Below are 26212 nucleotides of genomic sequence, written 5' to 3'. Positions count from 1 at the left end.
CTGAAGTCTTGTCTACCCATGCATGTGTTGCGTTCTTGTGCGTTGTGCTCAAAGCTTGCTCACATGACTTTTGTCAGTATTTGTTAGTGACGCAAGCCTCTCTTTCTGTAGAGCCTCGTCAATGTTCAGAGAGCGAGTTCGCCTGCACGAACGGCCGCTGCATTGCCGGGAGATGGAAGTGTGACGGAGATCACGACTGCGCTGATGGATCTGATGAGGTGAGGGGCGTGACGGTGAGGTTTTATGTGCTCCTGTTAAGGAACCTCATAAATGAGTTTTTGTTTCGCTTGACATCAAAGGAAATGTTATTCCTTTTGTTTGCTTGAGGTTTTTTTCTGCTTTTCAGTGAAACTTATTGGAGGTTCGATTTTGTTCGAACTTTTAAATTTGTATGTGGAAATAATTTTCTCCATTTAATAGTAAACCAATTAAAAATAAATCTTTACAATTTACCCTCCTCGCCCAGCAATTAAAAAACATTGTGTGTATGTTTGTGCAAAAAACAAAATCAAATACAGACTTTTTTACAAGAATGTGGAAAATCTGTGCCAATAAAGCAAAAACAACTTCTTATGTTTGCACCGAGCTGGAGGACCTGCATAACGTTTCTTCAGCAGATTAAAATGGTATTCTCCATCGAACGTCTTCTTCGCTTTAATGAGTTAATAATTTATATGTAATTTATTTTTTTGTTATGTAAGATTTACATCTTTATTTTATTTAGCTATTTCTTTAACTTTAAAACCAAACTCCATAAAGCGTGACTTCATAGTAAAAAGAAAACATAGAGTTAAATGTGGGCCAAGTTTCATCATGGAGCACAGCAGCGTCATTCGAAATCCATTCTGACTTCTCGTCGTAAACTGACTCTCAGTATGTTGGTTGTGTGTCATCTATAGCATGGCTGTGATTTGAAGTGTGACAACGACCAGTTCCAGTGTAAGAGTGGTCACTGCATCCCGATCCGCTGGAGATGTGACTCTGACCCGGACTGCATGGACGGCAGTGATGAGGAGAACTGCGGCAGCACTGGTTAGTCTTTTCTGGCGAGGATGTTGGATTATGTCCCATAGGTTTGCCTCAGAGACACAAAATAGTTTGCAATCTTTCTTCTCCAAGGTTTTTTCAGATTTTCGGATGGTCTTTTTGAGTCTAAATAACTTGGAGTGAGCCAGATTTATGCGGCTTAAAAACATTCCTCTGAAATAGATCAGCACAGTAGATCAAAGCGCAGTCTTCACCACGCTATCAAAATATGCAGTGCCTCAGTCGCGCGAATACACTTGCAATAGTTGGTGGGATACCATCTTCAATGTTGGATGGACTTTAAATGACTTCAATAACCAGACTTCATGTTTTTTTTGTTAAGACAGTTTTAGAATTTCAATCACTAAGATTGGTAGATTGGTGGGGACATAACGACGAAAACATAGAGAAAAGTCAGGAAATGTGAAATAATCAAATTGTTTGTGCAATATTTAGCAACAGTAACTACATGTTTTGGTGATATCATGCAGTTCTACTCGACCAGAGTGAGAGGAAAAAGCTGCTTACATTTTAAGAAAATCTGCAAAAGGCCTTGAAGAAGCCTGAAGTAATGTTCAAAACATATTTAAGGATTGCTTGCTGGTTGGACAGTGGATTTTGCATCAACCTATGTTACTTCCTTTGTTAGCTTAATTTGAAAAAGTTGATCTTATTCGACACTGATAAAAAATGACCTTGTTTTTCTGTTTCTCAGCTGGACGACACTGTCCTCAAAATGAGTTCCAGTGCAACAACACTCTGTGCAAACCACTCGCCTGGAAGTGTGATGGGGAAGATGACTGTGGTGACAACTCTGATGAGAATCCAGAGGAATGCAGTGAGTTGATCTTTTTAGTCGCACACTTTCTAAATGTCTCGTTTGCTATCATGTTCTGACCTGTTTCTTTCTCTCTCTGTCTTCTGTGTCTCGTCCATTCGTCCTCTCAGGGAGGTTCCAGTGTCCTCCTACCAGAGTCTTCCGGTGCCTGAACGACCGTGTGTGTCTGCACATGTCGAGGAGGTGTGACGGCGTTAATAACTGTGGGGACGGCTCGGACGAATTCAACTGTGGTGAGAAGTGGAGCTGTTCAGAGGAACAGCAACATATTCACATTTTTGTGGAATTTTCGTCTCAAAAACGTTTAAGGGGTGTGAAAACGTTTTCACAGAAGTGTTTGATTAGAAAAAAACCTCTACTTCGTCAGCTTGGATTATTACAGACATGTCCGCGATTGCGTTTTCAGAGGCCCACCGAGCGACTCCCACGTGTGAGAAGGATGAGTTCTCGTGCTTCAACGGCAGATGCATCAGCTCCAATCTGCGCTGCAACTTCTTCAATGACTGCGAAGACTTTGGCTCTGATGAGATCCAATGCAAAACAGGTGCTTCCTTTCTGACCCAGCGTCAAAGCTTTGAGACACAGAAACTCAGAATTTCCCGTCTCATATTTAAATTGCTTGTTTAATCTCAGACAAAAGGCTGAACGACTGCCGCAGCAACAGCACTCAGTGCGGCAATGTAGACGAGGCACAGTGCATCACCAACGGCACGGACTCCTTCTGCTCCTGCAAAAAGGGTTTCCAGAAGACCGGGCACCACACCTGTGGAGGTACATTTGCAGATTATTTACAAAACAAATTGTTACGATTAGGACTAAAGAAACTGGTTTGTAATATTTCATTGGCATTAATATTTTCCTTTGGCTCTTCGTCTCTCAGATAAAAACGAGTGTTTAGAGTTTGGAGTTTGCTCCCAGATCTGCAACAACACCAAGGGTTCCTATAAATGCAGCTGCCACAAGTACTTTACCAGGATCAATGACACTTGCAAGGCTGACAGTAAGGATAATCCGATCGTTGCTTTTTTTTTTTACCTTTTAGATTTTATTTCAAATGCTTTGGTGCATTTCTCAAAACAGTTGGTGCAAACTGCCAAGCCTAATCGATTACCTGGTAAAGTGAGTCACTTAATCAAAACGGATAGCTCAATAACATCATCGGCGTCAGCCGAATGAAAAGTCCTGACGCCATGTTTATGGACAAGATTATTGAATGTCTTTGTCAGGTTTTCATTATGATAGTTCACTCTGTTCTTTCAATGCAAAGAAATCTACTACCTCACAGCAGTCACTATTTGCACAGACATTTGAAACCCACGGTTACATTTTATGTAATGGGGTAAAAAGGACACTGCTACATACAGTACAGACCAAAAGTTTGGACACACTTTCTAATTGAATTCAATGAGAAGGTGTGTCCAAACTTTTGGTCTGTATTGAATGCAGACCAAAAGTTTGGACACACAGTTGTGTCCAAACTTTTGGTCTGTACTGTATTTTTCACATCTTTACTGCATGCTCTTTGTAATTCTAGTTTAAGCAAACTAGAAAAGTACAAACTTTTTAAAACAAACATAAGAAACACCCTCTGCATTAAGATGTACACAACTGTAAGCGATATTGCAGTTCATCTTGAAAATGAATTGGACCGCACACAGCACCGGAAATCATTTTTGCACGTCCAGATGCTCCTTTCTGTCTTCAACGAGATACTTTCCTGGCAATGCAGCTAAGAAAGTGTCTCCTCGAGTGGTGAGGACAAAATGACTAAATGTTGTGGAGGATGAACCAGCGGTTATGAAGATTGTTCTTCTGATTGGAAAAATGCACCAAAACATTTGGAAAAAAATAACTGAAAAACTTAAAAGATTTTGAGAATCGCTGCTGTAACTTCTTCCTCCGGTCCTCCAAGGCATGAACAGCAGTCGACAGATCCTATACATAGCCGACGACAATGAAATCCGCAGCCTGGATCCCGGCATGCCCAACTGGCGCTACGAGCAGATCTTTCAGGGCGACGCCAGCGTGCGAATCGACGCCATGGATTTGCACGTCAAAAGCAACCGTATTTTCTGGACCAACTGGCACACTGGCCGCATCTCCTCCTACGAGCTCCCGGAGCCGTCCTCGTCCTCATCGTCATCGTCCTCCTCATCGTCATCGTCCTCCACAAACTCTCACGCCAACCGCCGGCAGAACGAGGGCGGCATCACCAACCTGCAGGTAGAGCTTGTAAACAATCTGAAGATGTGTCGCTTTAGAAAACAAACAAAAAAGCTGCTAAGTTGTTTTCTGCTCATATCCAGATCAGGGAGCTGAAGATGCCCCGTGGTATAGCAGTGGACTGGGTGGCTGGAAACCTGTACTGGACGGACTCTGGTCGAGATGTGATCGAAGTGGCTCAGATGTCGGGGCAGCACTGCAAGACCCTCATCTCTGGCATGATAGATGAGCCGTATGCTATTGTAGTGGACCCACAAAGAAGGTCAGAGAGAAGCTTCACTTATAATCTACACTACCTTGTACTTTTTGTCATGTTACAACGGGAATCTTCAATGTGGTATTGAGGATATATTTGACAAACAAAAAGTAGTCTAAAATTTTTAAGTAGAACTGACAAGTTACTTGGTTTTATAATTTGACCAATATATGGGTCAAATGTGGGAGAATTTAAAGATGTATTAACACTTTTGCACTCATTTTTTTCATGCCATATTTCTGAGCCTTGTGACTGTGTGTTGTGTCTCTTTAGCACGATGTACTGGGCAGACTGGGGAAACCATCCTAAAATCGAGACGGCTGCCATGGATGGCACTCTTAGACAGACTCTCGTTCAAGAAAACATCCAGTGGCCCACAGGTCAGTGCTGTTTGAGCGTTGAATGATTCTTTCAGGTCCAAAATGTTCCAAACCAATGAAAGCCCCTTACATTTCCTTCATTCTGCTGCTGCAGGATTAGCCGTGGACTACTTCAATGAGCGCCTTTACTGGGCTGATGCTAAACTCTCGGTCATCGGCAGCGTCCGCCTGGATGGCTCAGACCCGGTCATCGCCGTCTCTGGCATCAAAAACTGTTGAGTAAACCCAGAAAACATAACGCTGCCACATTGGTTCATTGCCTGAATGCTTTTCTCCTATTTTTATCTTATTTTCAGACCTACTCCACCCTTTCAGCATTGATATCTTTGAGGACTACATCTACGGTGTCACTTACATGAACAACTTTGTCTTCCGGGTCAACAAGTTCGGCAAAGGCCCGATGGAAAACCTTACAACAGGCATCAACCACGCCACTGACATAGTCCTGTACCACCGTTACAAGCAGCCAGACAGTGAGTGGGGAATCATCTTTAAGCCAGAATTTGCGCTTTTACAGACACTGAAGTCTCGTACTTAGTGTATAATTTATTTCTGCACCAGTACCTAACCCATGCGACAAGAAAAAGTGTGAGTGGCTGTGTCTTCTGAGCCCCAGCGGGCCCGTTTGCACCTGCCCCAACAACTACGTCGCTGACAATGGTACTTGTGTGGAGAGACCGAGCCCCACTTCGTCATCTTTCAGTAGGTCCAAGCATACATATCACTCACATTAAGCAGCATCTCATCTATGGGTTAAAAAAAAGGGTTTTAAATGCTGCATTATAAATGATGTCTCCACCCTCCTGTCCTCTCTCTGCAGCTCCTCCATCAGAGCCCTGCAGCATCCAGTGTCTGAACGGCGGGAGCTGCTTCTTCAATGCCTATCAGGTGCAGAAGTGTCGCTGCCAGCCCAGCTACGTTGGCGCGCGATGCGAGATCAACCAGTGCAGGGACTACTGCAAGAACGGGGGCACCTGCACCTCTTCCCATACAGGTAGACTCATTTGGTGTAAGGATTTCCAGCCAGACATAAATATACGTACATATATCTATGTCGAGACATAAACTATTTCATCCAGATGAACCAAAAAAAAAGTTAAATGCGCTAACAGTTAATTGAGATTTGTCCATGTTTTTTTAAAGCAGAACAATCATTGTATGGACTGCGATTGTCTTTAGAGCAGGTAGTGATGACTTTATTTTTGGAACATTTAGTTTGTGCATCATTTGTTTTCTCAAAACATCTGAAAAACGCATTTACAGCCAAAATTTGTTGTAAATAAAACACCAATCGTCTCTTTCTTATTTGTTTTCTTATTTGAAATCAACAATCTTAACTTAATTTAGAATCTGTTTGACATAAAAATCACAAATTATTTTATATGTAATTAACACAGAAAATAAATTCAGGTAGTAAAGTTTATTTCTTGGAGAACTCCAACTCTTCAAGCAGTTTCAGTGAATTAGTTCGACATGTGTAGAAGACTAGAATATGATTTTTTTCCACTTATATTTCCAACACTTACTGCATTTCATTTATTGTTCTGTGTGATAAACTCACTCACTTTGAGCGAAAACTGAAATAAAAATTGGGACGAGAATGAAGTTGGTGATTGTAATCGAACTCTTTTCAGGGGGGTGGGGGGGATTACCTTGAAACTCCTGTTTAACAACTGAAATGGTTTTGCAGGCACACCGACTTGTAGATGTCCTAAAGGCTTCACAGGGCCGAACTGCAACCTCCACACTTGCCAGGATTACTGCCTGAATGGTGGCAGCTGCGTGGTCAGCATGGGCAACCAGCCAACCTGCAGCTGTAAACCCGAGTACCAAGGAGACCAGTGCCAGTACAGTAAGTGGCAGCACTTCCAGATAGCTTTAAATTCTCTTCAAGGCATCGAATTTGTAGATAGTTTGTGCAACGGCCAGTATGATCTCCTTACTACCTGATTTAGTGTCACTTTTTAAATAAAGAAATATGTAATATTTAATAAAAGGTTTAAGTTAATTTTATTTACAGCAGAAAATACATTGAAAACATATTGAAAATTACACTCAAAAGTGTGACAGATAACTGATTACTTTTCAGTTCTCTTTTGAGAGGCGTCCTTCTAAACGAGTAGAGAAACTGTTTTCCACAGTTTCTGTGCTCTGGTGTTCAGACATTTCAGTTTGCCTACATTGCAAAACCTACAGCAAAAAAAAAAAAAAATCTGATCTGTTGAATGTCAATATTTACATAAACTGAGCTGGTTTAAAGTTGCAGTGTGTGGTTTATTCTTCTCACCATGCCCTCTTTCTTTCCTCAGGTAAATGCGAAGGCTTCTGTCAAAACGGTGGAACCTGCTTGCAGACCTCCAACGGGACCAAACTGTGTCAGTGCTCCACCCAGTTCACGGGACACCAGTGTGAGCTCGACAAGTGTCAGTTCTGTGGAGACGGCAAGTGTTTCACGCAGCGCACCGGGGAAATCGCCTGCAAGTAAGGAAGCTGAGGAGACAGAAGTCTAGAAAGACAAGAAAAATCTTAACTTTACACACAAATATTAAGCCTTCATTTCTGCTCTTACTTTTAAAAATTGTTTAAGTAAATGAGCTTTTCTGTGATATTCCACTGGTTTCCTTTTTTGTTGTTGTTAAATTGCTCACTTTATAACAAGCTGAACTCTCTCTCCATGTGTCTATGTAGCTGCACCAATGGTCAGACCCACTCCACCTGCTACAGTTGTTTGGACTACTGCGCTCACGGCCAGTGTTCATTCGACACCCGCACTCAGCTTCCCACATGCAGGTAAGATCTGTATCCACTCCCCCAAACCTGTGACAACTCCTCCTCTTCTGTTTGTCTGACTCCCTGGTTGTTATCAGGTGTCATTCTGGATGGTCAGGCTACAGATGTGACGTTGCATCTTCCTCTGTGGATTCTTCTGATGCCGCCGGTGGCGGTAAGTCGATAAATGCCTTGTGCTAACAAAGGCCGCCCTTTGGTATCTTTGGCTCACGCTGTTTGCTCCTCACAGTTTCCGCCTCCGTTGTGATTCCAATCCTCTTGCTGCTGCTGCTGGCGCTGCTGGTTGTTGGCGCCATCTTGTGGTACAAGCGGAGAATGCGTGGGTGAGTACTGAATTAAAAAAAAGAAAAAGCTTTTCTTTTTGGGACTCGACTTCCATTTTTCATCCTTTTCTCCCCAGCTTCTCTTTCTGTGTTACATTCTGATAACAGCATCTATCTCCTGTCTCCCAGGTTTCTGTCCTCGGGCAAATCTCGCTCTCAGTGCTCGCGGTAACTTGATAAGGCTAAATAATTCCCCCGTAGCTTCTCCTTCTTTCGATATACAGTCAGAGTGGCTTTGCTTTTCTTTTTTTTTGTCTGTTTTATTTCTCTATTCTTTAAGTCGGTATGTATTTGCTTGCCATTTCCTGTTTGCCTCCTAACCACCCCTGTGAGGGATTCCCCATCAGCAACAGCATGGGGAACTGAACCTTTACACCTTTTCGCCATCTCCATAACTTTTCATGTTGTGTTTAAGTGTGTAAATGTTGGTTTTTATGTGCTTGCAAGAATACTCTTCAGCTGTGAATTTATTTGAAAAAAAAAACAAAAAACTGTTCAGAAGCTGCTGAATATTTGCAACGTCCAGCATTCTCTGCAGAAGACATGCTGCTGTATGCTTGATTGTTTTAATCAAATGGCCTTTTTTTAATTAGATAAAAAGGCTCATTTGACCTTAAATGATTGTCTTGTTTTATTTAATTTATTAAACTTGTCTCCCTTTTGACTTTATTTGACTTGCGTTTTCTCCCAAAGAGCTGCAGATGTTATACTTTTGAATAAAGACGATTGGTGACGCCGTTTTTCACTCTGCAGGGCAAAAGGATTCCAGCATCACCGGATGACAAACGGAGCCATGAATGTTGAGATCGGGAACCCGGCCTATAAGATCTACGAAGGAGATCCTGATGACGACGCCGGCGAGCTGCTAGATTCAGACTTCACTTTGGACCCAGATAAGGTAACGATGAAAACCCCTTTAGAGAAATCATTGAAGTTAGATAACCTACAGGTGCACCTCCATACACCAGAATATTTTGGAAAAGATTTTTAATATAAAAAGTTCTGAATTAAGCACTCTAAATCTTGCCGTCTGTTTTGTATAACAAGCTGAGCAACCTTGTAATCTCGTGTGCTCGGCAGCCCACCAACTTCACCAACCCTGTGTACGCCACCCTGTACATGGGCGCCCACAACAGCCGCAACTCTCTGGCCAGCACGGACGAAAAGAAGGAGCTTCTGTCCCAAACCGACGAGGACATGAATGACCCGCTTGCGTAGAGCTCAGCCGGGATTGATCTCTGCCGACGTCGCCCCGCCTCCTCCGACCCAGAGCTGAGCCAGCAAGCTCCCTCTTTTTTTCTCTCTCTCTCATCATATGCCTTTACCAGCTGAAAAGAAAAGCAACAAAGGAGAAAAACAACCGCAAGAACTCTGTACAAAATGTATAAAAATGAAGGACTACTTTTTTAAGTGATTGCAGTATTATATTTTGTTCCTTGACATAGAAAAAACAAACAAAAAAAAAAAAAACGGTGAGGGAAAACAAACCATTTTATAGACGTTTTATCAGTTCTTTTTAATTTTGTTCACTTCCTCTTTACATATAGCCACTACCTCTGTGCAAATGTAAAAGATGGAGAGAGACACGGCTGTGGAGCAGATGTCATGTTTTTATTTAGTTTTTTTTTGGGGGGGGGGTATGAATTGTACTGGGGGGAGAGAGGGGAAGCAGGGGAGTATCGTTCCATCCTGGGGGAAGAAGTTGCCAAGTGTTTAGTTGCTCAGAAGAGTAATGTCAGTGCTCACCACGAATGCTTCCTGGATGCTTTCCACTTTAGTTGTGCATGTTTAGTTTGCTGCCGGAAGGAGACTGACAGAGGAATGCACACAGAGGACTCAGCAGCTTCATTCAAGTGATTGTCATTTATCTCCTTGCACAGACTAAAGTTATATATATATATATACATATATATATATATAAATCTATATTTCCATATATATAAAAATATATATATGAATCTATTAAAGTGTCTTGAAAATATTACCCAGGAATACAAACAAACAGTAACAAATAGCAGTCTGTACTTTTTAACATTTTATTTTTAAAGTCCTTGTGTAATCTTTGTCAGCAGCAATGAATGATTCAGTTGCAGTTTCTTGAGCGTTTAACGAGGATGATTGTAAGTCCACATTCCTGGATTTAACAAAAAAAAAAAAAAAAAAATCCGGGAATGGATATCTGTGGCCTTGGGTTTGTTTTATTATTTTTATTTTTTAGATATCTGTGGGACATGATGGGAGCAGTGACACTGCTCCACATAGTTTGTTTTAGAGGGGGGGGGGGGGGGGGGGGGGGAAAGAGGCAAAATTGTCTGAATTCACTGAAAACGAGCAGAGGTTGCATTTTAGGGTTTTTTTCCGTTCCTTGTCTTTTGATTGTACACTTTCAGGAAAGGCCAGGGAGACTGACTGATGGTACGACATGTGTGAGATTTAACTTTTTTTTTTTTTTTAGGTTTAACTGTAATTTAGCTAAATGCTCGACGAGCATCCATTCCAAGTAGTGAGACTGATTCGTTCCTGATGAGCGTTTTTTAAATTTTTTTTATTGTTTTGCTTTGCTGCTAACCTTCTGTTTGACTCAGTGTTGCACATTGTGCTGCTTTTTAAAACCGTCAGCCATACCTGCCATATCACACAGTGTGGTGCTCAAACGCAACACACACACACACTGAGGAACGTCTGGCTTTACCCTTCACTTGTTAACAGTATTCATCACCCTTTTAAGTTTTAACATTCTGTTCAAAAAGACTCATGTAAATTAGATCAATCATGTCTTGGTTGGAGGATTTCTTTGGTAGCAAAAAGCCCACAGGTTTGTGGATCTGATTGTTTTTTTTTTATATATATAAGAAATTAAATGGATTTTTCTAGTAGAAATGTACAACGGCCCTGTCTGTCATTTGGAGAGAAATGGAGGAAGAGTATCTTAGTTGATCCTAAGAAATAAAACACAAAGATGTAGAAATTGTTTGTTTGAATGTTGCTTCATCAAAGAAAGGAAGCCAAAAACTCTTTTTTTCCATGACCCTGCAGTCTGATGAAGGTTCTTATTCAACATGTTTATTAAACAGAAAGTGTCACCTTTCAGGCACTTGATGATCCCAGAAATCATTTTTTCTCTACAAAGAACATTCCTTGATTAATTTTTTTTTAAATTTACATTGATAAAACCTTTCTTGTAAAAAATAGTGTCTCATACTATTTTAAGCCAAAGTATGTAGTGTAAGAACAAATCATTTGCCATGACTTAAACAAGAGCTTAGAAACACACACGCACTGATGCATCTTAGTAAATTAGAATATCACAAAAGCTCTAATTAATTTCAGGAATTCAATTTAAATCCATGCAAAAACACAAGCAGATTTTTTCTGCGTGTGTTTATTCTGTTTCTTGGAAAATCTGAAGAATTAAAGTGACTCAATAGAATATGCAAACATAAAGCTACAGATATAGAAACCGTTTCTACAGTCGTGACGATCAACCTGAAGGAGTCTCCGATATACAGACTGCTGTATCCCAGCAAAATAACAAAAAGTTGAATGAAAGGAAAACAATTCGGATGATCAGGTCCACAGGCATCAGAGATTGTCACTGGTTTCTAGAAGATTCTGAATCAAAGCTCATGGTAGAGTTTGGGACGGCGCTTCAAGAGAAACCACAAACAGACGATTCCAGAGCCCGAGTTACGTGAGGTCCAGGTTAAAGATTTCACAGGTGGTGGTGATTCTTAAGAGTTGCGTCGTCTGCTGCTCAAGTCCAAAGTCCGTGTGGCCATCTATCAGGATATTTTAGAGCATAGCGGGTTTAAAAACCTCACATTGCTAACCCTCCTGCCTTAAACTGCGAGAGAACCACAAAGTATGGCCAAGAGGGAGATGAAACGGCAGAACCAATCATGCAGACGAGCTGAAGGCATTAAAGCAGGCTGCGTTTCATTAACACCTCAGCTGAGCCACAGGCTGATTCTCTCCATGCCATGCTACTAAACACTGAGTTCATATCCTGTACACATTCCTACATTAAAAATCCTTTCTTTCTGGTTAAATATTCTGATTTTCCAAGAAACTACATTTGGATTTCTTTAGCTGCAAGCCACAATCAGCAAACCAAACAGAAATAAACTGAAATATAATGTATGTGCAATCAAATCTATGAGTTTCACATTTTTAATTGACATATTGGAATAAACTAGATTTTGATCATATTCTAATCTATTGAGATGCATCTTACAGCCAATATCTTCCACATCGTGTGTACATCTGGAGACCTCCTGGCAAATAAGTCACTTTCAAAATGCCACCCAAAGTGTGACAGGAAGTGTTGTCAAGATACAAGTAACATTCAATTGTTTTTCTTTTTACAGTTGCTTGGATAAGCCCCACTCTAGCCCCCCACCCCCCAAGTATAACTTATGTCAGATTATTTTACTTGAAGGGTAAATATTAGAAATCACTTTCTAGGTGTTGATAAAGCCCGATTTTCAGCTTACATATTGTGGGTATTACAAGGCTGCAGGTAATAGCACAAGGCTGAAATACAAAAAAGTACAATCTTCACCAAATGAAGTAAATTATGGCTGACATACAACAATAACACTGTTTACACAAAAGGCACTTCTTAAGAAAGATATGATTGGAGACATTTTGGTTGGACTAGCTTCATCTAGAAGAACCAGGAAAAGTTTTCCTCTTGAGTACGATCGACATAAACATTCCTCGACATGGAGCCTCGACTGAACATGACGAGAAAGACTTGGCAAAACTCTAATAAATAGTCCACTAGAGTCCGATTATGACATGTCGTTTTGGAGGATTGTTCTGCAAATGTCTTTGAGGCAGACTGAGCCGGTTGGCGATGTTTTCGGACCGCCTCCCGGTCTCACTTCTGCAGTCGAGTAAGGACACGGGTTCTGGAGACTAGTCTCACCTTTGCCGCAGTCGCCTTCCAACTGAACTGGTCTGACCTTCAGCGCCGGTACAGCAGGGAGGGTTGGAGGAGAAGCATCCTCATTGTGCTTGGTTAATGATACTTGCCTGCTGAAAGTGGTTGCTAAGGAGGACCTCCATAAATAAATAAATTATTCAGCCAAAACAAGAGCTCTGCCCCGTTCCTCCCTTTTTAGTCCTTTTTTTTGTGATTTTCAACCTCAGGGGTTGAGAGGGACCACTGGGACACATGGACAAGTGTTATAAAGGGAAGGGGAAGTATGAGTGGCAGGTAAGTGGTTTAGGGTCTCTTCCAACCGCTCCGGATCAAGGCATCGACTCTCAGGAAGGGCTGGTTTCGGAGATCTGTGAGTAGGTGAGGAAAGAGGGGTGAGAGACAGGGAGGAGACGCACACGTTAGACGACTTGGAGGTCAACCCTAAAAACGGTTCGCTTCTGAGTTTTCAAGCAACAAATGCAAAAAGACGAACTCAGTTTCCATTTTATCGAATTAACCCGAGCAACTGTTTGTTCTCTGAGTTCAGCTAAGCCTATTTTTGTATAATCCTATAGAAAGTCGTCCTTCATAATCATCATGAAGGTGAAATAACTGTTACTTTAATGATTAGAGAATTATTAGCTGCTGCGCTCATTTCGCTCAGGTGTTTTTAATAAAATGGCAGCTGAGTCTTTACATCATCAAAGTCCAGCAGAGTACACACACAGTGCCTTGCAAAAGCATTCTTACCCCTTTTTTTGCATTCTCAACCACAAACTTCTATGTACTGGGACATGAAAATAAATCAAGCGGAATAGCATTGATACATGCTTTTCAAAAAGTGTTTAAATCCCAGCAGAACAATTCTGCCATATTTTACATCCTGTCTTTTGCTAATTTCAAGAGGTTTTCGTCCAATAATTACTTAACTCCATCCCACCTGTCCAATAAAATCTGGAGAGATGCTAATAAGTTAGACAACTCTGTAAAGCGCGCACATACAGCTGAACATCAACATTAGCATTAGATACAGGCAGAGTGAGAGGAGATAACAAGTGGATGTAGAAGACTTCATTCACTTCCTATTTTCTGCTTTTCACTCAGACAGAAAAAGATCCATTAATAAGTAAATCAAAATGTTACTTCTTGTTTTCTCATTCAGCTCGTCTTTAGTGCAAAGGGGCACAGTTGATAGTGTTGACATTTTCAAAGTATGAAACTATTGGTTACATTTTTACTCAGCCTGGAGCTTAACATTAGGATTTAATTAAAAAAAGGGAAAAGAAAAGGATGTTTCCACTAGGACTTCCTTTAAGAAAAAATTCACAGTCCAGCAAGTCTGAGGCATACGATGGAGTATGAAAGCTAGTCTGAGACTATTTTTTTTTCTAATTATGAGAATGAAGTCATAACATAATGAGAAAATAGTCATAATATTAGCAGAAGAAAGACATAATGTTACCAGAAGATAGTTGTAAAATAAGAAAATAGTTTAATGAGAAAAAAGCTTTGATAGAGTTATCAAAATCTGTCCTGGCTAGCTCAGAAAGTCCATGTGGTTCTTTCTTTAAAATGTGCAAACAACCATCTCTTTCAAAGTCCTGCTTCCAATTATGACTTCATGACATTACAAAAGATGAAGTATTTCCTCATTTTTAAAATCGATACCAAAATAGAAACGTTGAGCGTTAAAATGCTCAACATTTGTCATTTTAACGCAGTAGCTACTTTTCCCGACAAGGCTTCATTAAATTATAACTCTATTCTTGCATTATTACAACTTTATGCTGGAAATATCACTTTATTCTCATAATATTATTCAATTCAGCTTATTAATATAATGGCAATGGGCAAAAGCAAATTATGACTTTATTATCATAATATGACTTTAAGAGAATGTTTTTTTTATTATTATTATGAGAATAGTCTGGCCCTAAATGCTCCTCTGTCATACAGTCACGACCAGGAGTTAGAAAACATGATGTCAAGAACCTCAACACTAGCCTTCACAACACTGTTGTATAAATACATCAGACTGCATGAAAGTGGACTATATCACTTCAGTCACTGCTGAAAGCAATTGGTTTCTCTAGTGTTGTTTGAGGGGCATCAAGGTAAAGGGGGGCTGAGTGCAAATGTACGCCACACTTTGTGGTTGTCAAATGGCCAAATGTGGAAAAGTTCAAGGGGTATGAATACTTTTGTGAGGCACGACACCCAAATGAGAGCATAAACGATCCAACAGTAGATGAAAGATTCCCATAACCTTGAATTTCATCCATACAACAAAAGACAAATTCAAGGCTTTGGGGATGCAGAAAGAGCAACACTTTAATGCTAAAAATGCACTGCTTACATTACAGTGATCAACAAGCTTTTTAGTTGGTCAACTAACTTAGAAAACAACGTTTAGGCCAATAGTCGTTTTTAACAACAAAAAAAAACTGTGTTATTAAATGAATGTGCTTTTCTACTTCCCCATGCCTGCTGACCAAACAGCTGTTGAGCACGCTGCAGAGGACAGTTAGCAAAGACACACATGGCGGACATGGTAACACCAGACGACATGCAACACATTTTAGAGAGGGATGAGGATGATCTTCAGGCGATATTTAAACTTCACCTCTGATGGGAGAAAAAGTCAGATTTTATGAGTCAGTGAAAGTTGGGGCATATCATGTCCCGTTTATGCACCATTACCTGGCTTCAGCATTAGCTGTCTTTTTTTTTTGTCCTGTGGTAAAATGCATTTTAGTGCTGCAAAGCTGTTTTTTGTTTGTCTGAGGCACTAGCTGAAGCAGCTGACATCATTTGTAGCAGCACACAGGAGGCCTGAGGGCCAAGCGAGCCAGGTTTCAAGCCAGGCTACCTTCCTTACCCGCTCTTTAGGAGTGGGAAATACTGTCATTAATCTTCTTTTCAGCTGGAGGGAGGGTGGAATAAACAGCAGCGGTTGAAGAGGCGAGGGGGAAAAAAGTCATACATTAGCCAGAAAACCAAACACCAAACAAGTTAGTCTCACTGGATAAAACTCCCGTTTTTAGCCAAACCTCTTTATATTCAGGATTACATGAAAGAGCCTTATAGAGCAATATATGCCATGCATGCTGTATAAATGCTTATTTGCATTATTGATTGTAATGTAAGTGTGTCAACATGGTTTTTTTTGTTCGTATTGTTTTTAGACACAAAAAACAAATAATTGTAAGAAATAAAAAAACATGTCGACATTTTTTTGCAGCTGCTTTTCTCAAATTCCAACCCAAGAGGTTTGGCTGCCTCCTATCACCAAACGCCTGATAGAAGCCATCTTGAAAGAAAAAAACAAAATTCAAGCAACCAAAAGAAGACGGCCCAAGTTAGTTAACAAGGTTGTTGTTGTTGTTCTTGGAGGTGGGGTGAGGGGACAGGGATCATGCTTCATGCACAGTGGGGTTAAGAGTCATACGGGGAGACACCTGGACAACCTTGGCATTAGAGAGAGGGAGGGCTAGCAGTTGGCGTCGTCGCAGAGGTTGGCTTCACAGAAGAACCGTGAGCCGCGTTTAGCAGTGCGGGCCGTGAAGGGCACGCTCTTCAGTACTGGGGGAGGAGGGGCGGGAGGAGGAAGAGAAGAACATGAGACACTGACACTGCTTTTGCCCTGGGGAACAAAACTGACTTCATATTATGTAGAAAACTAGTAAACCTGCAACAAAATGAAATCGACATACTGGAAATCTGTAGCTTTAAAAAACAAAGCCTTTTACTCTAGGAGGGCAAAATGAGAAAATAAATCTCAGATTTTAGTTGGGTTGGACCTTATTGTGCTCAATAGGCATGGGCTGGTGTGAAATTCTCACAGTATGAAAGTTTTGCAAACAAAAAGAATACCACAGCATGGCCATATTAAAGGTAAAGGTTTAATCAAAAATGTGTGAAGCGACTCGACTGCTTATATTTCAAACTGAAAAGCAACAATAATTTCTACTGTTGCTAAAATATTATTGGTTTTTTAAAACTTGAATATCTAGAATATTTCCAGTTCTTTTGACTTAAAATATAACTAGTCAAATTTTTATTTTATAAGCAAAACAAGGTTTTTCTGTTTTAAAGGTTTGTCCTGCTGATTCCAGTTTAACCAATATCTTTTTTCCCTAAGGACTATGGCACAAAATTTTCAAATGTGCTGCAGGATTCTTTGATAGAAGAAATTAATTTGAATCCAACAGCAACAAAAAAGATGCAATTACAAAACATTCTTTTTTAAACATCACATTATATGTCCCTGACTTTTACCAGATTTGTATTGAACAAAAATGTATTTATTGAAAAGGGAAAATGTGTCTTATCGATCACCAATCAGGGTGAATCATGCTGAAATTGGTAGATTATTCCTGACCAATCAACTAGTGGCTCTTTAAGGAAAAGTGTAGATGACAACTGACCATCAGTGCACAGAAACAATGAGGAGGTAGGGGGATGACCTATTCACTATATGCTTCATGCAACTGCAGAAAACTCAGATGACTATCACTTTCTCTGGCATGTAATAAAAATGGATTATAACCATAGCAACAGTTTAGTGGTTTTCAAATCCTTTTTAAACTTTTAAAACTCCGCTTTACATCAATTAGCGGTAACCGGCCCATGCCTACTGCCCAGTGATTAAAAGCTGTTACTGACATTGTAAAAGTTAATATTGATGCAACATTTATATTATTGACATCTTGGAGTGTGATTATGGATTACAACAAAACTATCACTGAGCGTACACTGATGCTGCAGAAGCAGGGGAGGGTTAAAGACTTTTGCACCAAATTGCCCATCTGACAGAAAAACACTGTAGTGCCATAAATTTCCCAGCTGGCCGGACGCCTGGCTATGAAACAGCCAGTAACTGTTGCTACGCGCTGCTGTGCTCCAGATGTGCTGGTGTCTGCAGTATGTAGCACAAGGTGCACTTCAAAGGAGCTGAGCAGTCAATGACCACAGTCATCCTCAGCCTGGGAACACCGGGGCGACTGCCGACGCCCACGTGGGGCCCTTTAATGGTTCTTTCTGGCCCACCTGTGATGATGTCCTCGATGGTGCCGTCCTTGCCCTCGTACACCGGTCGATGGTCTTTGGCTTGCCGCTTCCGCAGCTCTGCGATCAGCTCCTGCTGCTGGTGCCTCTTCTTTTGCGCCTGGACCTGCATCAGCAGAGAGGATTTGTGCTTTTCTGACTGTTCTTTTTTTTAGCACAGGGTAAACTTTGCAGAAGATTCGTTCAGCTGAGCTTAGACTGTACCTTGGGGTCATGCTGTTTAGCCTCCTTAGCCAGTAACTTTTCTCTCATTGCTTCCTCTTGTTTTTTCTTCAGTTCATTTTCTTCCACAGCATCCTGTTGAGATGGGAAAATATGGGGGGGGGGAGGAATTAACTACAACTCAAATAAATCCAAGTCAACAGATTTCTGTGGCCCGTTTTAGCACAAGTTCAGAATTCCAACATAAACAGGGAAGGCATGCGTCACATATCTTTGTGAAACAAAACCTAAATAATTGCAGAAACTGTACTCAGTTGAGAACATTTCTCCTTGTAATTAAAATGGAACATTTTCTCCTTTTTTATGATTGTTTTTTTTTTTAACGCAATCACCTTTTGTTTTCACATTTATTAACTCAACAACCCAATTACCACAACAACACACTAATGAGTTTGGAAAAAAAAAAAAAACTACAAATAAAAGAAAGCTAAAATCCACTTTGTGCATCTAATAACCTGAGAAAGCTGGCTGTGAGCATCACAAGATCACAAACACAACATAATCTGTCCTGCCATGTGTTTGTGGGCAGAGAACAGCAATTTGGACCAATCAGTGGCCCACACATGCAGCCATTGGTGGGCGAAAACATTCAGCAGTCACAAATTACTCAAAGGACATGATCTATGCAAAATGCATTATGCCAACCAACCATCATAAGACTTTAAATGTGCAGCAAAAATATTAATATTTCTTCAAATAACTAAAGTAAAAACTAAGTGATAAATGTTTTTTAAAATTTTTATAAATATAAAAAATCCAAGTGTGGTGTGTATAATTAAAAATAAAATGCCTTCAAGAGTCATCTCATTAGTAAACAGTGAACTATCTGTAAATTAATCTGTTGAGGCCTAAGGAGGACATTCATGAACAAATTGCATCATAAAGACAAAGGAACAAACCAGGGAGGTCAGGATGAAGCTTTGGAGAAGATTAAAGCAGCTTAGTTTATGAATTAAAAAGAATAAAGCTTTGAGCAATTCATAGAGCGCTCTTCAGTCCATGGTCAGGAAGTGAAAATAATCTGATACAACTGTAAATCATCTAAGTAAGCTAACAGGCTGTGCAAACAGAGCATTAACCAGAGAAGAGGCCAAGAGGTGACTCTGGAGGAGCTGTAGAGATTTGCAGATACTGGAGAGTAGCAGGGAAAAAAAGCCACTGTTGAAGGAAAGCTAGCGGACGTGCCGTTTAAAGTTGGCCACATGCCACGAAGAGGACGCAGAAAGCAGATCAAAGAACAAGCTCTGCTCATGCATGGAGGAACACTAACACTGCAAATCACATTGAACCAAGCACCGCCATTGTTACACATTGGGGGTGTAACAATGGGTGGTGGCATCATTTTGCTGCTGGCATATATTTGTATTAAGATCCAAGATCTTAATACAAATATATGCCAAACTTTTCCTGATTTTAATTAGGAAAATATTTTCACTTCACAATTATGGGCGTCTTCATGATGGTCAATACAAAATCCCAGTAAAATAAAGTTTAGGGGAGTGAATACTTATGCTAGGTACTTTATTTACAAGCACGTCCTTTTTAAACATCATTTTATGGAGGACAATGTGGGACAAAATCCAAAGTTTTTATAAAACATTAAATAAATTTAATTGATTAAATTTTCACTATATTGTGGTTTTTGTATTCATCAACATCTTTAAACACGACAACATTATTTCCAGGGTTCTGGTTTAGCATCGTTTATCCCAACGAAATTTTGGATTGTTGTCAAGGTTACCTTGTGTGTCCCTCAGTAAGGACAAACCCAATAAATCTGGACTTACTGTTCAACTCTCTACATGAACTCAAACAGACACTTGTGTCCTTAAATCTGTATCTTGTACATTTCCTTAAGCAGATCCCATAAATCCAGTCTGAGAACAATCCCAGGATGTGTGCTGTGTGGCGGGGCCTGGGCGCGGCTGTCCGGGGTAAAAGCTCAGAAGTGGGGTGGGGGGCCAGTCTAAACACCACAGCTGCAACTCCAAAGTCAGCCCCAGCTGGCCTTTCCTGTTATTTGCCTTCAGACTACACGCCACGTCCTGTGGCACAAAGAGGCGGCCAAACTTCGCTCCTCTCTGCTCAGAGGCGGAGCTTAAAACAAACCAGGGAACTTCCCAGAAGAAGACCGCAGCATGTCAGCACACAGAGGCGAGGAGAGGTCGCCGGGCTCACCTTGTAGGCCTTGATGAAGCGCACAAACACGGGGAAGAACACTGAGGGCGGAGTCGTCTTGGCGCTCTCTCCAAAGTAGCTCACCACACTGTTGAAGGCTTCCTAGAATCGACAGGGATGAGAGTGGAAGCGCAATTTGTAAACACTGTTGAGTCAGGAGCAAACAGTGGTTATGTGCGAGACGTCAGAGAGCTGAAAGTGTGTTTTGTTTTCCCCCCAGCATCTCTTTGGATACTTAGTGTGAGCTTTAGAATCAGTACCTCTGCCGTCTTGGAGTCCCGCTGCAGCTTGTCCAGCTGCGGATCGCTGGCCTGGACAAAACCTTTCAGCACCGGATGGTCATGGAGACTGCATTCCCTTCGGATCAGATCCATGCCTTTGCCCAGCTCTCGAACGTCAAGCAACACGTTTTCCAGAGACACTGCACACAGTTTGAACGGGTCAGCAACTTTAAAGCCTCATCGACTAAAAACTCTGTAAAGGTTTGGAGCTTACTCACCCGCCGCAGCTTTATCCACAAAGTGCAGTTCATTGTAGAAGTTGGCCAGTTCTGGGTACTTCTCCTTCACAATAAGTGCGATGTAGTGGAGCAGAGTCATTTTCCTGTCTGTGGACTTTGTGTCCAACAGCTGCACAGCAAACAATATATAGAATACATCATCAGCAAAAAAACAAAAAATACAAAGCAATGTGCTGTTGGCTGGATTTTGCTTATTTAAAACTCACCAGATCAAGACTTTGTAGCTTAAAGCCATAAACACTCCCACGTTTACTGCTGTTCATGTAGTTTCCCAAAGCTAAGATGATCTAAAAGACAAACAGGATTATAAGTTTTTGTTACCCAATCAAACAAACACAAACCGCACAAAAGCCGCTACAGAAACCCTCGCCAACCTCTAGCATCCTCTTCAGCTTTGGCGAGGATTTCACCGAGCCAGACGCAGCGATGATGGCGTTGAGCTGCGGGGTGAGCATGCCAACGCTGTCTGCAAAGTTCCCGACAAAGGTGATGATGTTCATCCTCTGGGTGAGCCGCTCGATTTTGCTGAACAGCAACATGAAGCGGTCCTCCTCGGCCAGCTGGTCCAGAGGACGGCGCTCGCGCTCGTACTGACGGAGCACCTTCACCTCCCCCTCGGTGGGCAGGAAGCGCATCAGGCACTCCACAAAGTCCACAGGCAGAGCCTTGAGGTCAAACCTGTAAAATAGAACACTCATTTGTACCTTGTCCAGTGGGTAACCATTTTGTTTTGTTCAGCTTATTGGAGATGCGTACTTCTCAATTGCTTTGCAGATCTCCTCTGTGGTCTTGTTGGCTTTTCGCAGCGTGATGGCCAGGTTTTTAGACCGATTGGCATCAAGCAGAGTGACTTTGTTTACCACCTTCTGAGAGACTTTACTCTTTGTGCAAGAAAGATCCACAACAGGACCCTGGGCTCTCGTCTTAAACAACTCCTCGAACTTCTCCAGATCCAGCTCCTGCATGAGAAATATGTCATGCCTTCTGATTCTAAACAGATACGGAAAACCCATTTCAAGCCTCCATACTGAACGTAACTAAACCATTTTCCCCTCAGAAGTTAAAAAACATAAAGAGGACAAAATGTGCTACAGAAAATTAAGGAACGACAGAATTATTTCCATTCATCAAACAGTATACTTACTACATTGTTGAATTTCAGTGCTTCAGTCACTTTCACATATATTTAAAAACAATCATCTAGGGAAGAAGACTGCTTCTACAAACACTTCAGTTAAAGAACTTGATACTCAGGCAGTCATTGAGCTCCACCGTGGTACCATGACAGGATGCCACATGTGCAATAAATTCATTGTTGACATTTCATCAGTAGTAGACACTCCACTACAAACTGTTAGCCATAATACAACAAGGTGGAAACATTTGTAAACGTAAAACTGACAGAGTGGGGTCAGCAGATGCTGAGGTGAACAGACTGCAGAAGTCACCCACTTTCTGCAAAGTAAACAGCAACAGGCCTCCAAACATCATGTGGCCTTCAGCAGAATAGTGCGTACAGAAAATTTGATCCAATGGGTTTCTTTGGCAGAGTGGCTGCATTGAACAAGTGTAACACAAAGCTGGACTTTACTTCTCCCTTAGATTCAAGTGACTTTCAGTTTCTCATTTGACTGTTTGACTCTAAACGGTGCTTTTTTTCTGTAAGATAATCTGAGGTTCTAATAGCTTTTACGCAGCAGTCCCAACTTTATTTTACAACGGGTTTAATAATGATTTAGCTCAGAGGAACCTGAATTTTAGTCACTCACCCAGATTTACATTACCACAAGAGATATTGAGCAGGATGATAAGGAAGATGTTTTTTTGTTTTTAACTCAACTGATCTGTAACTGTTTCTACTGCCTCCAAAACATTTTAAACCAGAATGTTTTTAAAAAAAAAGAAACCCAACAAGTAACAGAAGACTTCTCTTCTGGATGTACCTCCAGCACACGCTCATCATCGATCTCGTTGAAGACGGTGCCGTTGATCTGATTGGGCTTTAGGGCCGTCCAGTTAAATACAGGCAGACGGAACTTCGTCTTGATTGGCTTCTTGATTCTGATAGCTGTGGGGGGGATTTTAAACACACAAATGATGTTAAATTAGGCTGTAAATTGTTAGAACCATCCAAAACAAAGAACATCACATTGATCTCACCTGACAGACCCAGGGTCATGATGACAGAGGGAGAAGCATCTGGCAGTGGAGGCGCAAGTGGAGGAGGAGGAGGCGGTGGAATTGGAACAGCTGTGATTAATGCAGAAACTAACATTAGAACAGTATGAGCTATATTTCCACTGATGTAACTTTTCTATTCAGTGCAAAATATTTCTTTTACTCCTAAATCAAACATGGTCTAATAATGTAGAGAACTGAAAATACAGGAAACTGGTTTTTTTCCCATTTCCTGTCTGGGTCAGCTGCACAGTGCTGTGACCTGTCACTTTGCTCTGGCATGAAAGAGCATAGATCAGAGCTGAAACCAGATGCTCTCTGAGAGTGTAAAGTAAAACAAGAAAACTTTCACATGCATCACCTGAAGCAGAAGGCAGAGGAGGGGGAGGTGGTGGAGGCGGTGGAGGAGGCGGTGGAGCTTCACTCGCCGGTGGCAAGCTGGTGTCTGGTCCTCCGGGTTCCGTCAGCCCAGCCGTGGGACCGAACATCAGCTGGCCAACGTTCCCCAAAGTGATCCCGCCACCCCCGCTGCCCACGCCCAGCGGCTCGATGGAGATGTCGCCATCGGGCTTCTTGTGCAAACGGATGGTGCCTTGCTGCTCCAGCTCCAGCAGCCGCCGCTCGATGTTGACCTGCCTCTGGAACGCTGCATCCTTCTCCTTGATCATCCTCCTCAGGGTGTTAACCTGGGTGTTGGTCGACTCGTATGTCTCCTGAGCAGCCACGAGGGGGCAGTAAAGAGCACGTTATGAGGGCTCCGGCACCTTATAGAAACATCCTGTTTCCTTGTGACCTCATTTTTTTTTTCTTTTCATTTCAACTCATCACAAACAGATTATTTGCTCAATTAGAAAACTCTCAAAGCCACACTTAGGCAAAATGGCAAAAAAATAAAAATAAAAAAAATTACAGCATAGCAACTAGAGCTCACCCGTATTGCTTGCAGGTCTTTATCTTTCTGGATTAAAAGCTTCTCCAAATCTGCAACTTTCATCATCGTTTCATTCTCCACCTCCAGCAGCTTCTCAGTCACCTGAGAAGACGACACGGCGAGAGTAACAGGGTGATGAGAGGGCATCTTCCCCAGCTCTGCTCCCTTCTGGACACCGCATCATCAATAAGAAATTAGATATAGCCACCAGAACGATGCAGCATGATCATGACACAGCTTTTAGTTTTGATTTTGATGGCTTTACACGTGCTGCTCTGGAATGCACCAAGAATTTTCACTCTGATCTTCCCCCACCATTCCTGACCCTTGAGAGCAAGGTTTGTTATGAAATTCCTCAAATGATGTCAGCGCTGCCTACGACCTTCTCCCAGTGAAGGAGGCCTTTAGCGCAGCAGCGTGGGATTGGAAAAAAAAAAAAAAAAAAACACTGAACACAGCACGGCAAGGACAATAATAACATTGTTCCTCACACACTATTTTTCAGCATTCCCCCACCCAATTATTATCTCCAACCAGTTGTGAAAAGCAAACACAGAGTAGATTTCTAATTACCACATTGAGACAGCCAAGTTAAGTAGGCACAACAGCGGGCACCGAGAGCAGCGCTGGTGGTCCAGACTGGGTGGTGCACTTACATGGGACAGGTGCTCCTCCAGCTCCTCCACCTTCTCCAGAGCCGCATTTTTCGTCTCGGCGTCCTCCAGGAGGCCACCCACGTCAAACACGTTGTCCAGGTAGGCCTGGATCTGCACTGACAGCTTGTCGCTCTCCGTGTGCTTCGATTTCTGACGTTAACAGGGCCAGTTAGGAATCAGCGAAATCTCTGTGAAATTTTAAATGTTTTGGCTCAGAATTAATGGTTTCCTTACCTCTAGGTATTCATCAAGTCCCAGCTTGGTGAATTCAAACTGCAAATGGACTCTGAAGTTCATGTCTTCGACTGAGTGGACCACGATGTTAATAAACTGCATGCACGCAACCTAGGCCACAAATGCAAACAGACCGAGACTCCATTTATACCTGCTACTGTGATCTGTATCTGGATAATGACACCAAATCCACAGAGTCTTGCATTAACACCTGCCATTAAAATGAGTTTTTACTTGTGTAGAGATCCCAGTATGAACAGTATTTCAATTTAATACCAACTAGAAACAGAGCATTTTATCAATACCTATGTTGACACTAAAAGAAACATGTATGGGTTAAGCACAGCTTTTCCTACCATGAAGTCGATGTTTCCCTCCTCACTACGAAAGTAATCCATCAGTCTCTCGAAGCGATGCTTCTCTTTACAAACCTGAAATGAAAAAGAAGCAGCAACACGATTTTTGTGAAAAGTTTGTAAGAGACCAAATTTGGATCTTCGGTGTTTGGGTTCTGCTTGCAATATCCAACATACCAGCAATAACAAATAGTCTATTACGTTTAAGTTGGGTATTATGCACATAATAAACAACAATTTACATGTTGAACTTTCTAAATGTATAAAAAGTGCTAAAATGCTGGCAACATCTTTTAGTGAACATTACAGCAATATGTTCACCAACATGTTGTGAATTTGCTCTGTATGTAAATGATTTCACATTAAAAAGTGCTTTTTAAAAAAACTATATTTTACGTTCACTCTCCCTAAATTTATATCCACGGCAATATACAATATTGTATTTTGAAGACAGATAATTTGAGAAGCATCAATTTCTTTCAGCTGGGAATTCCATCTTCTATGGAACCTTCTTTAATTTAAAAAAAAAAAATCATATTTAAAGTTGGAAGTTTCAAATAAACAATTTTTTATGTTCATAAAAAATATCCATAATAAATAACTTGTTTTTATGGACATTTATTAAACAGTAACCTGCTGTTCTTTTAGAAAGCAGTAGATGGCAGTAGTTTGAACTCCCTGTCCTACACTATAGATTAAAAATACACAAGTAGAAAGAAGCAGGTCTTTTATAATCTTTTCAAAATTGCACTAGGCACCTCTTTGAAGTTATCAAAAGCTGAAAGGATGATTTCATGACCTCCTCGAACAAGACAGACAGCAGCAAGGAGCTCGAGGACCAACGCTTTCGTCCTGGAAGTGGAAGAGAATCTCATAAATACAAGACATTTTAAACTAACACTTTTTAAAGCTACTCATAAATTTTTAAAAATATATATATATTAATATAAAGAACATTAAAAAGTTATAAGTTATAATCCACATCCAGTATTAAACAAAACTAGTTGTTTTGTTTTATTTTGACTGATTTTTAAACGTTTGACCTCATACTCTTCATTATAAAGTGGTCAGTGCTGTGGTTCACCACTAATCTTTCTTTAGTAAACA

The 26212-nt window shown here is 41.1% G+C and overlaps 2 protein-coding genes across 7 annotated transcripts in view; one reads left to right on the top strand and one right to left on the bottom strand.

Moving 5' to 3' along the window:
• The window catches only part of lrp1ab (low density lipoprotein receptor-related protein 1Ab), a 93488-nt gene extending 83375 nt beyond the window's left edge, over positions 1 to 10113 (top strand). Inside the window, exons 69-90 of one of the 2 annotated variants that reach the window (XM_032574765.1) lie at positions 112 to 218; positions 900 to 1032; positions 1742 to 1864; positions 1975 to 2097; positions 2271 to 2408; positions 2498 to 2635; positions 2745 to 2864; positions 3777 to 4087; positions 4171 to 4349; positions 4617 to 4723; positions 4818 to 4937; positions 5020 to 5196; positions 5285 to 5425; positions 5544 to 5717; positions 6414 to 6575; positions 7033 to 7204; positions 7412 to 7513; positions 7591 to 7667; positions 7743 to 7836; positions 7966 to 8004; positions 8590 to 8734; positions 8917 to 10113. In XM_032574765.1, the coding sequence (XP_032430656.1) occupies positions 112 to 218; positions 900 to 1032; positions 1742 to 1864; positions 1975 to 2097; positions 2271 to 2408; positions 2498 to 2635; positions 2745 to 2864; positions 3777 to 4087; positions 4171 to 4349; positions 4617 to 4723; positions 4818 to 4937; positions 5020 to 5196; positions 5285 to 5425; positions 5544 to 5717; positions 6414 to 6575; positions 7033 to 7204; positions 7412 to 7513; positions 7591 to 7667; positions 7743 to 7836; positions 7966 to 8004; positions 8590 to 8734; positions 8917 to 9054 (3020 nt within the window). In that variant the 3' untranslated portion in view covers positions 9055 to 10113. The remainder of the gene's footprint in view (positions 1 to 111; positions 219 to 899; positions 1033 to 1741; positions 1865 to 1974; positions 2098 to 2270; positions 2409 to 2497; positions 2636 to 2744; positions 2865 to 3776; positions 4088 to 4170; positions 4350 to 4616; positions 4724 to 4817; positions 4938 to 5019; positions 5197 to 5284; positions 5426 to 5543; positions 5718 to 6413; positions 6576 to 7032; positions 7205 to 7411; positions 7514 to 7590; positions 7668 to 7742; positions 7837 to 7965; positions 8005 to 8589; positions 8735 to 8916) is intronic. The other variant, XM_032574773.1, reaches the window with a different exon arrangement.
• Positions 10114 to 10634: 521 nt separating this feature from the next.
• Positions 10635 to 26212, bottom strand: part of fmnl3 (formin-like 3) — a 38995-nt gene continuing 23417 nt past the window's right edge. For 2 of the 5 annotated variants that reach the window (XM_032574784.1, XM_032574816.1), the window contains 18 exons: positions 25864 to 25957; positions 25106 to 25180; positions 24750 to 24860; positions 24516 to 24665; positions 23860 to 23961; positions 23290 to 23641; positions 22911 to 23000; positions 22694 to 22818; positions 21507 to 21709; positions 21125 to 21428; positions 20957 to 21037; positions 20730 to 20859; positions 20491 to 20651; positions 20231 to 20332; positions 18035 to 18127; positions 17813 to 17936; positions 16231 to 16345; positions 10635 to 13131 (listed from right to left, as the gene is read on the bottom strand). In XM_032574784.1, the coding sequence (XP_032430675.1) occupies positions 16254 to 16345; positions 17813 to 17936; positions 18035 to 18127; positions 20231 to 20332; positions 20491 to 20651; positions 20730 to 20859; positions 20957 to 21037; positions 21125 to 21428; positions 21507 to 21709; positions 22694 to 22818; positions 22911 to 23000; positions 23290 to 23641; positions 23860 to 23961; positions 24516 to 24665; positions 24750 to 24860; positions 25106 to 25180; positions 25864 to 25957 (2389 nt within the window). In that variant the 3' untranslated portion in view covers positions 10635 to 13131; positions 16231 to 16253. Of the gene's footprint in view, positions 13132 to 15641; positions 15687 to 16221; positions 16346 to 17812; positions 17937 to 18034; positions 18128 to 20230; positions 20333 to 20490; positions 20652 to 20729; positions 20860 to 20956; positions 21038 to 21124; positions 21429 to 21506; positions 21710 to 22693; positions 22819 to 22910; positions 23001 to 23289; positions 23642 to 23859; positions 23962 to 24515; positions 24666 to 24749; positions 24861 to 25105; positions 25181 to 25863; positions 25958 to 26212 lie in introns of all 5 variants that reach the window. The other 3 variants (XM_032574790.1, XM_032574808.1, XM_032574798.1) reach the window with 3 other exon arrangements.

Source organism: Xiphophorus hellerii, chromosome 1, assembly GCF_003331165.1.
Source record: "Xiphophorus hellerii strain 12219 chromosome 1, Xiphophorus_hellerii-4.1, whole genome shotgun sequence".
Classification (NCBI taxonomy): domain Eukaryota; kingdom Metazoa; phylum Chordata; class Actinopteri; order Cyprinodontiformes; family Poeciliidae; genus Xiphophorus; species Xiphophorus hellerii.
This window is presented reverse-complemented; position numbering and strand designations above follow the sequence as displayed.